The sequence below is a fragment of the Bombus affinis genome, chromosome 5 (genome assembly GCF_024516045.1).
Source record: "Bombus affinis isolate iyBomAffi1 chromosome 5, iyBomAffi1.2, whole genome shotgun sequence".
In the NCBI taxonomy this organism is placed as follows: Eukaryota; Metazoa; Arthropoda; class Insecta; order Hymenoptera; family Apidae; genus Bombus; species Bombus affinis.
The window spans coordinates 4,269,017-4,279,796 of record NC_066348.1 but is presented as its reverse complement, the minus strand read 5'-3'; the positions used below and the strand labels follow the sequence as shown (position 1 = coordinate 4,279,796).

The 10,780-nt window shown below is 34.4% G+C and overlaps 1 protein-coding gene across 1 annotated transcript; it reads right to left on the bottom strand.

Annotated features, from left to right (window-relative positions):
* Positions 1-1,779: 1,779 nt before the first annotated feature.
* LOC126916982 (achaete-scute complex protein T3-like) lies at positions 1,780-5,714 on the bottom strand. The gene is made up of 2 exons (XM_050723358.1): positions 4,470-5,714; positions 1,780-2,542 (listed from the first exon to the last, which is right to left on the bottom strand). Exon 1 carries the CDS (start codon positions 5,422-5,424, stop codon positions 4,522-4,524), a length of 903 nt encoding a protein of 300 aa, XP_050579315.1. The 5' UTR covers positions 5,425-5,714; the 3' UTR covers positions 1,780-2,542; positions 4,470-4,521.
* Positions 5,715-10,780: the final 5,066 nt, after the last annotated feature.

Below are 10,780 nucleotides of genomic sequence, written 5' to 3'. Positions count from 1 at the left end.
ATAAAGTAAATTTATTAAAACTTGCAGAAATTACTAACAAAATACAAAAGAGTAAAAATATTAGAGTAGCATGTATATACAAAACACAAATGTTACTTCACACATTATAATGACATTTTACACAGTTAAAATTTCAATAAAATGTAGTATACTTAGCTTTCAATAGTTTTTCAAAAATTGAGTACTAATGTTATTTATCTATATAATTAATATAAAAAATTAATTCTTCATTTGTACTTTTATATTTAAAATATATTCATACAGAATATTAAATTTGCAGATTCCTATTAAAGATAATGCCACTAATCATATAAATCCATGATGTAACAACTTCATATACGTATATCAAAGTTCTAAATAAATTTTAGCAATTTCAATTTTTAAAAATTCTTTCACTTTTATCTATTAATAAATCATAGCGCTGTGGTTTCAAGTTGCGTATTCGATCGAGTAATTTATCAATTATTTTTCTTAACTCAGTGATTCTAATGGTGAGAATAAAGAGACACCTTTATATCGAACGACAATGCTCGATTTGTGCCGTGAATTTGCTCTTCGTATCAATGTAACAAGATATCAGTGATCAAACGTAGCGATAACAACACGGTGAATGATAACATTCTTTGTGCTTTCGATTACATTTTTCAATAGTCTACGATGGCTGCAGTTGCATTTATCCAGAATTTTAAATAACTAGAAATTTCTCTATGTTTAAATTTTATATTAAATAAATATCATACCGACATGTATAAACGAATTTATAAATGATATTCATTGTACATTATATTTTATATAGTTTCGTATATACAATATTGAACTTGTGAGAAAAAAAAGCATTCTTCTTTAGAGCTTTTTTTTACAATTTAATGGTAACATATTTTTCTATCATAAATGATTACTATACAACAGCAATATACCTAACTAATTTAACATATCTTGGAATAATGTTAAATGCTTAATGCTTCGTCTATCCAATTATCTATCCAATTAATTAAAATATCTTAGAATAAAAATTTATGAATTTTAAAACTCTATGAGTCCCCGTTGCTATTCCTATGTAATAAAATTTTATGAAGTGAAACTGACTGAAGTGATGGATACCTGTCCGAGGGAATTATACCTGAAACTATTGGATCTGTTAGTACGGTCAATTAGTAACAGCAATATACCTGAACATAAAATGACAGTCGTTGAAATTTTTTTCATGTATATGCAGAATATTGATTTTTCGATCGATATTTGTTACAAGTGATAGGTGTCGTTACTGTACAACAATGAGTATTCAAGGATCTTTCATTGGTTCGAACGAAAGTAAACGTATTTGTATCTATCTCTGGAATGAAGTTAGGTCTAACTTAAGTTTCGTGAAAATTTCTACCGACAACAGCTCAAATAAATAAATCTACAACTCCATAGTTTCCTAAGAATATTATCTTTTGCTTCAACATTTATTATAATGTTGCCTTCTAACATGTTACGTTACGTTTAATGGAACTTTCTATCAAAGATGAAGCTTACAGAAATGTGAACATTAATAAATATCAAATAAAAACTTCTTGTTAATACTGGTAAAAATAGTACTAAGTAGAAGTATAATTTTGGATACTCTCTTGAATTGCTTGTTAGTAAGTAACGGAAACAAAAATTTTCTAAACATTAGAGGAGGTGAGAGACACAGGAAAATAATGAGATTTGTATTCTGTATTATTCGTAACGTTGTTCAATATATTTAACGAATTATTTTTTATTATCTATTTACAAGAAGGTATCGGCTTGATGAAATTTTGTGATAAAAGTTTAATCCAATGTGAACTATGTGCACACTAATGAATGAAATTTATCAGTTCTAATTTTGTTTTTTATGTGCATTATGTACAATATTATTACAAATCATTATAATACAATCAAATATTTCACAATGTGTCTTTCAAGGAAATCTCCTTTAAATAATAACGTGAATCAATTTAAATATCTTATTTCTCTGATACTTCCATTAAGTATCGTTTCGATCATTAACATTTGTAACTTCTATAACATTTATAAACTTTACAACAAATCACTTCTTATAATACTAACACCTAATATCTTAAAACATTTTTCATCGAATCTTTCTTAATACCGCAACATAACATTCTTCTAAGAATAGAAATATAAGAATAAAATGATTTATCTGAATGGAACATTTGTTAAGTTATGTTTCCTATTAAATATTAACCACTCTTGTAAGGCACTCAGGAATGCTCCATCCTTTGAGAATGTCCAAACATTCGATTTTTCTTAACGACGAGATATGACATTTCTATACTCGTACTCTCTATCCTAATAAACATTTTTGAAAACCCGTTTCATACGTACTAGATTAAGTAATCTTGACTCCAGTACAAAGAATTATCATTAATCTAATAATAAAAACGACATAATTTTCTCGACTCGTATAGTTACATCTGTACAATATTCATATGACTAGATCACAGTAGATAGAAACAGCCGCTATTTATCGCCTCCTTTTGGCCCTTTCTCCTATTCGTCATCTCTTTCACTTCTGTAACATAAAAATGAACAAATTTTTTATGTTAACGTACCATTCGTGGTTATCATATATTAGATTAAAACAGATTCTCGATCAGAAGATAAAATGCTTTAATTTCTTCAGAACAATACATGTATGATAAAAGTTAATTTTCAAATTGATTGTTTAGTTGGATGTCTAACATTTATTTCTTTATGTTATTATTGTTAATATCACTGTAAACTACGGTGAAATTTTTACTTGGGAATTATTTTTACTTAGGTCCTTGATTTCACGTTTACTTCATAAAATATCGATATTGATGAAAACCACGTAATGCTATTTTATAAATTTATTCTTGAAGAAATTGAGATTGTGGAAGATCGGTAAGGAGACACTACAGGTATATAAGTGAGAGAAGCAAGGGATGATTTCAGGTAAGGGCAGTTTTACTGGAAGGGACTCGCTCTTCATGGGTAGAACGAAAAGGAACAAATCTGTAGAGACGGTCGGGAAGAGAGAAAGACGGAAGAATAGCGTACCGGTTCAAAAACCTACAAAAGGGGGACTGAAATATCCTGAAAGATGCATTCAGGTTAAACGCAGCAGACGAAATCGTCTCTTGTCAAAGAGAAAAAGAGAGAGAGACTAGTCAGAGAAAATGGAGAAGAAAGAAGAACGAGCCGAAAAACAGAAGAAGATAGAAAGCAAGGAAAAGATCCGCGGGAAGAAACGTTAGAAGCTTCAATGGAACGTCGCAAGAAGTTATGTCTATCAAGATTAAAGTTGAACTTGGATAGACGATCAACGTTTCTGTTTACTCTTCAAGGATACGTGGGTAACTCGATGTCCTGAATAAAACGAATACACGTCCGACTCGTATTTTTTGATACAATATATAACACATTTATTTTGTATTATCATACAAATGCAAAAATATAAATTTTGCTAATTAAATTATGGAAAGAAAATTACAGTAGTTATTACGTTGAAAGTTTCTTTCTGGTATGGAATGTACCATTGATGGTGTGGGTTCTAGATAAATGTGACAGAAATTATATGGACAACAATAATATCTGAAAACGAGGATAAGATATTTGAAGAAAGCGAAACCGCGGGAAATGGATGCTCGTATTTTCTTGTAACGGGATATTGTTAAGCTTTCGCAGAAGGTGGCAAAATTTTCAGAAGAGACGAATTGGACGACTCTAAAAGTTGAAGAGTGAGGAGGGATGAAAAAACGGTAGAAGAATCGGCACACATATACTGGTGGTGACATGCGTGTTAGTACACAGTGAAAGAAATCGGGCACAAAAGCGTCGCTTCTAGAATGTATACTCGGTGGCCCTCTGAATGGAGTCTGCGATTTGAATGGCTGGAGTTTCAGCGAGGGGTTGCGCGCGCCATTGTGACGGGGCAAGGTCACAAATCTGGTCGGAAATTTCTTTGAACTTCCTTGGTAACGCGGATGTTACCTCATGGGCAAAATTTACGGTCGTTAGCGAGGGAGGTGAGCAACTTTTTTAGAAAAAAGTTCTGAATATAACGCAATGTTTCTTTTCAACTGAGGGTTTAAGATTGTTTCCATATCAGTTTTTGCAAGAAATATTAAACAACAATTTTATATTAAAGAAAAGTAATTAGAAATGATGATAACCTTTTTTTCATTGATTCTTCACAGTAAACAACCACTTAATAGATAGTAAGACATAGTAGATAATTTTATTTCGTAGAAAAGAAGCATTTTATCTTTTGTTTGAATTTCATAATCCAAAAAATATTGCTAGATCAGCACGTAAATATAATTAATACTAAACTAAAATATAAATTAAGTGTATTTACCAACATTAATTATTACAACATGTTTCACTGAATGAATTTCAAAATTTCAAATATTGATACAACTAAAAAGGGTACTGAATAATAGAAAGAAACTGAACAAACAAATTACGACACTAACCTTTGTGGTGAAGAATGGATCCAAATTGGAACCGACGTAGACACTGGTTTTCTCATTGACTTTGTTGCCACCAGGAGATGACATCCAATAGCTCTTCGTCTTCGGGACTCATAGGTTCGTAATTATCATAACCATCGGAATGCGTCGCATAAAGAGTACCCGATGTTCCGTACCCTTGACTGCCAGCTGATGACGCTTCGGAAACAAAACTTGGCGTTGGCGAACTCGAAGCTTCGGAACAAGGTGCTGGTACGAATGTTGGGCTAGGATTTTGCCGTAAATGTTGATGTCGATGCAAGTCCGAGCTACTATGATGCCGGAGTTCATTGTTGACATTACTACGAAGTCTCAACTCGGGAGAATGGTGACTGGATTCGACGTTGATTCCATTGTTGGAACTACACGTGGATGAGGCGGAAGAGGTCGATGAAGGCGATGACGACGTTGGCGAAGATACACTCGTGACATCCGAACCACCGTCGTGTTCTTCCAGAAGACGTTGCAGACTCCTGATATACTCGACTGCCATCCTAAGTGTTTCGACCTTCGATAGCTTTTTACTACCGGCTCTAGATCCGCCGTGCGTGCCAGCTGTATTTCCTCCAAGAGCTTGTGCCACACTTTGAGGTATATGCTGCCTCAAAGTGGCGAATCCATTATTCACCTGCTTAACACGATTTCTTTCTCGAGCGTTCCGCCTCGCAACTGAAGCCGGTTGATGAGGAACCGTGCCATAAGGACCGGTCGTCTGACCGTAAATCTTGGATCGCTTGCAACCGTGTTGTTGAATCTTGATGTCATTAGCCGGCATACTACTAGTGGAAACAATCACATTGCTGCGATGGGTTTGAGCACTGGTTGTTGAAGAACCGTGAAGATTGTGGTGATGATGCTGTTGCTGTACGCTCAACATGATCGGTAATATGTTCCCCTCCTTCGATTCCACTAAGGTCATATCACTGATTCGATCCCCCCCACTACGAGAGCAGGAGTGCGCGGCAGCGCGTGCCAGATGACCTTGAGAAATAGAATCCTCGATGTGCTCAAAGTACTAGTTTGCAAACCGAGTACTATGACGCTTCCCTCTCTAACGAGGCCCCTTCTTTTACAACACCTTGGTTGAATACGCGCGACGCGTCCAACGAATGTAGTAGAATACAAACAATAAAACACGTTCAAAACGAGACGAATGATTACGTGAATTAGGAAAGTTGAAAATAAAACCGCACCCTTGATGCTAACGGTACGGACCTGGCTCCCGAAATGCCTTACTAAGAAGGGTTCGAGGCCTTATATAGCCAGGGCGGGCACGCGCCTATCCCCTCCATTGGGCCTCATACTCGGTCTCGGGCCCTAAACCCCCATCTTCTCCCCCTCTTTCCCACCCTACTGGCTTGCAGCGCCTCATACCCCTGTACGTCCCCACCACTACCTATCCAAAGGCCCTACAACGCCCGAGATTCTCATCTTCGTGAATCGCCCTCGTGCTTTTGCGTGTCCGGTCGATTCTATTTGCTGATTTGGATATTTAAAGATGATACCCCTTGCCGTTATCGGCAAGATAACTTAACTTGTGGTTCTCGTTTCTCGGAAGTTGTAGCGTGCTCCGGATTTTATTTTAGTTGCGCATTTATATAAGCTCGAAAGTCTATTTCCATAATATACGTACATACGAATAATATCCATAATACGTGATAGTGATAATAATAATTATATTATTAAGCGCATACATAGAAATTTTTGCGAATTAAATGAAAAAGACACAACGTTATACCATTCTTGGTTATTATCTATATCTTTATGTGACAAGTAAAGTATTTAACAAATAGAATTTAGAATTATTTTGCTTCGCGCATCGTCTTTATACTAGAAATTATTCGATCATTTATTATAAAATTTGAAATATTAATTATCAATTCAAATTTCAAGCTCAATATTTTAATCAATTAGCGGATACGTTTAGACAATATTTTAGATCCTAGTCTTCCAGATTCAGTGTGTTTAACTTTTCCGTTGATATGTATGTTTTCAAATCTTAAGTCACATTGCAAAGATCCCCGAAAATTTGTGTACGCGTGAGAAACACTGGCACGCATGCAAGAAGGGTCCACATCCCCACCGACTGGCCGGTGTCTCAGGGATCGAAATTTGAACAGTTATATACCGGGAGAAAGAAAAGCTGGTCCAGAGACCGAACGAGCTGGCCGAGAGAGATACGTGCACATACTACGGGCAAGTCAAAAAGAGAGGAATCGTGGAGAAAGAAAAGGGAGATGCATGGCGAAGAAGACGAAGTAAGAAGAGGAACGAGAGGAGGAGGGGGTGGCGGCTGAAGAGATGCTACATTGGAAAGAAGGTACTAGCCGCGCGAGTGGAGTAAGGGGGTACGCAGGATATGTGGGCCCGAATGGAGGTAGGGAAGTTGGGGGCAGCAGCGTTCTGGGCATACTGGCAGCGGTGAAGAGGGCAGGGGGTGGAAGACGTGAGCCGTTCTCCCCACCCTCGTGTCGTGGCGCGCGCCGACCCCCATCCATCGACTACACACTCCCCACCAGACATTCGGTTTTATCCGCTACGTACGAAGCGTGCGCGTACATGCGTACGTGCGTGCGTACGTGCGTGCGTGCGTGCGTGCGTGCGTGCGTGTACTAGGGCGCACGCGTGCTTGCCGGGCCTCGTGCTTAAGGGGAGCATGTACGGGGAGGATGTGCGCGCGCACAGCGCGCGTGGACCTACGATTGTGTGAGTTGTGTGTGTGCGCTCACGCGTGGAACAGGTATATGCCCTGTTCCTTTCTTTTTTTTTCTTTTACCGGCGCTCTGTCTCCCTCTTTTTTTCTATCTCTTTCCCCTTATCGTTCTCTTTCCGTCTATGCGTGTCTATCTTTTTCTGTGTTGAAAAACCGACGCATAAGGGGCACTTGAGGGCCACTGGACGTTCTCCCTGTGCGCGGAGCGTGCGTGGAGTCTGTGATAAATATCCAACGCCCAAATGTCGTCTGACGTTGGATTCCGACAGATAAAGGATGCTTTGACGCTTTAAACTAAGTTGTACCGAGGTACTCGTGTACCATCGATAATATTCGATAAGACCAACTGGTTGCACAAATTTCAGGAAATATCGAAACTGATATGTTATTTGGTTTTCTTATTATTTGACTTTATAGAGATATGTTTAAGCTATTTTAAATAAAATGAATTACAGGACTTATAATCTGCTTTAGGGAATTACACACGAGAAATATTCATCATTCTAATCGAAAAAATGAAAATGTTAATCCTACATTTATAAAAAAAAAAGCGAAATTAAATCTATACTTATTATTTAAATAATTTATTGAACATTTTCTTTATTCTAAAATATTTAATGTAGAAGTTAACTTGTAATTTTGCGTAGAGTGAGAAAATGTAGAAATTATTTTATTCGATTTGTCAGATAGTATTGAAGCAATTTTTAAAAAGTGTTTAGAATAAATAAACTTTAGCGTAACTGATAAAATACTTACAGTTGGACAAAAAGGAAATACATATATATAGAAAGAAACTTGCGAACAATTATATATGTATAACATCATATTATAGAAAGCATATAAGTATGATAATGAAGATAGAAAAAATCAGAAATAGTTTTAAAGAAAAGTAGTTTATTATTTGTTATAGTTGTTTTTGTTGATTTAGTTATTGTGTGAAAGGAATTACAGAATTAAGGGATAAATCCTTAATCTGAAACAGAGAGTTGTTTTGAAGCAAAAATCCTGATTGGGATTAATTATCATCAGGTAGTTTATTCTGTACACGTGGGAAGTGTTTGTCTTCATACAGAGTTCAATTTCTTCTTCGAAGAACCCCAAGGCAAAACGCAGGGATCCCAACGAAGACTTACGAGGCTGTCGTGCACTTTTCGTTCATATGAATACTCACTGTACGACAAATTTGCAACCGCAAAGTTGAAGGTCCTATCATTAACATTTCTTGTAGAGCTTCTTTTGATATGGCAACCTATTTCAAGAAACACGACGCTCCTTTACGTGGGAATCAAAATATTAATTTTCGCTGATTATAGTACAGAGGCATTAACATACATTTTCAATTTTGTTGTGTGGAATTTTCGCTCAATCAGTGGACCCTTTTTAAAGTAATTGTATAACTACAGAAATAATGCTCGACAAACGTATTTTGTTGATATATTTAAATATTTAAAATATATTGAAATATTTTATTTTTAAATATTTGGGCTTTTTAATTTGGCTGACGTTATCAGTTAGTTGATGTTTAGAAAACATGAAATAGATAGGTAGAACGAAAGATGTAATCAGATTTACATTTTCTTTTATTTTTAATTGTATTTAATAATGTATATACTAGTCATATTTCTCTATGCATCTGCATTTTCTTGTTTTAATATTTGATTTCTGTATAAAATACGATTTTTAAATGCAGCAAATTTTCCATAGTATAATAAAAGCATATTATCATGTAAGCAATATCGGTGAGCAACTACGGTATAGCGCCATTATAGGTGATTAATAAATAAAGAAAAAAGCATTGTTTTTATTCGCGTACGTGAAATGAGGTAAAAGTCCAAAGTACAATGAAGAAACATGAGAAGTGGCAATGATGGTGAATAAAAGGACGGGAGAGAAAAGGGATATTTTCCAGAACGTTGATAATGGCCTTATTACCTTGAACCTTTGGTTGGAGAATTTATTCCATAATTATATTCTTGGACCACAGCAGCCGGACTAGCTGGCCACATCGCCGCTAATTATCGTGAAATTAATTACCACTCCGAGTGGCGGGATGAGTGATGCCACGGGCTGGCCAACTTGAATTTTCTATTTTAACCCTTGCATTACGTTACTTCTCTGTCTTCATATTAGATATGATTTTGATTTTTTGCCTCCAGCACTATCCTAGAACCTAGTATAATCGTTATGACTGATCATAGAGATTAGAATCTTTGTAGTTTGCAGGATGAAGTATAAGCTGCGTAACATGCTTTACTTTTATTTCTTTCCCTTTTTAATAGTTGTTATCATTCTGGGCAAGAGTGTTATATTGTCTTTGTGCATCTTAAAAAAGTATTATTTTGTTTTCATTCATAAAATATAAAAGACAATATAGTATCGAAATATTATTGTATCTACGTAGTTGAAATTGTAATTTAATTAATTTAATTCAAGTAAAAATGTTTATACATTAATTATGATTTTAAAGCTATACTAAGATGTAATGTTTGTGTTAAGTATAATGATTTGTAGTTCATAATACTACACAATACACTACATAATACGTTATGTAATACGCTACATAATTACCCTACATAAAGTTTATTTAAAAATATTCTATAAGACTGTAGTCGTAGGAAGAATATTCTTAAAAAATAAAGTGTTCCATTAATATATTATTCTATACAAATTATTACAGAACTACATCTTTTAATGGAATTATAAGTTTAATGGAAATATAAGTTTTATACATTATTAGCAGTATTAGATTAGAATATCATGTACAACCGCACAATTATCGTAAAACTACACTAAAAGCTATACTAAATAATATTTATACATTTTTATATACGGTCAGTAATAATAATACGTATGGATATAAATTATCGTGTCTCGTGTTACAGAAAATTGGTACTAGTATCGTTGCTATTATCAGAGGGCGTTGTTATAACTTCACCTTTTTTTTGTGGTCAAACGAGACTTCTCGAGGTCGATGAGAATCAACTTTTCTGTGTCCCTGTTAACGAGAATATTGCTGGCTAATTGACGGACTGGAAAAGCTTATTAAACAAGATACTTATTTTGAAACTGAATTATATATTTCATAAAAATGGACCGTATTGATTTCAGATGTTTGATATGGAAACTGCGAGAAGTTCTACCAAGCTAAGGATATATCATATAATGTTTTAGATTGTATTATATATTGTATAATTATTTAATTACATCATTTACTTTTTATTCCTGCGTGATCAACATGTTATATTTTACATTGGAAATTATCTTTGTTTTATAAAGTATAAAACTATTAACAAAATTACGATATTTCTTATGATATTTTTGCAACGTACAAGTTAATTTTTATAACATTTCATTAATGTCAATACATTTTATTATTTAAATATTATGTATGGTTTTAGTTTAGCTTAGATTTGAATGCTCGGCTTTCTTTTAATAATGTATAACTTTATAATGTTAAACTGATTACTCTAAGTATATGTAAGTAATAGAGTGGTTCTTACACATTTTAGTATAATATTTAATATAATATCTATTATAATAACATCATATCATATTATAACAT

Coding starts and splice junctions, on each gene's coding strand:
- LOC126916982 (XM_050723358.1), bottom strand. CDS start 5,424: ATGACCTTAGTGGAATCGAAGGAGGGGAACATATTACCGATCATGTTG.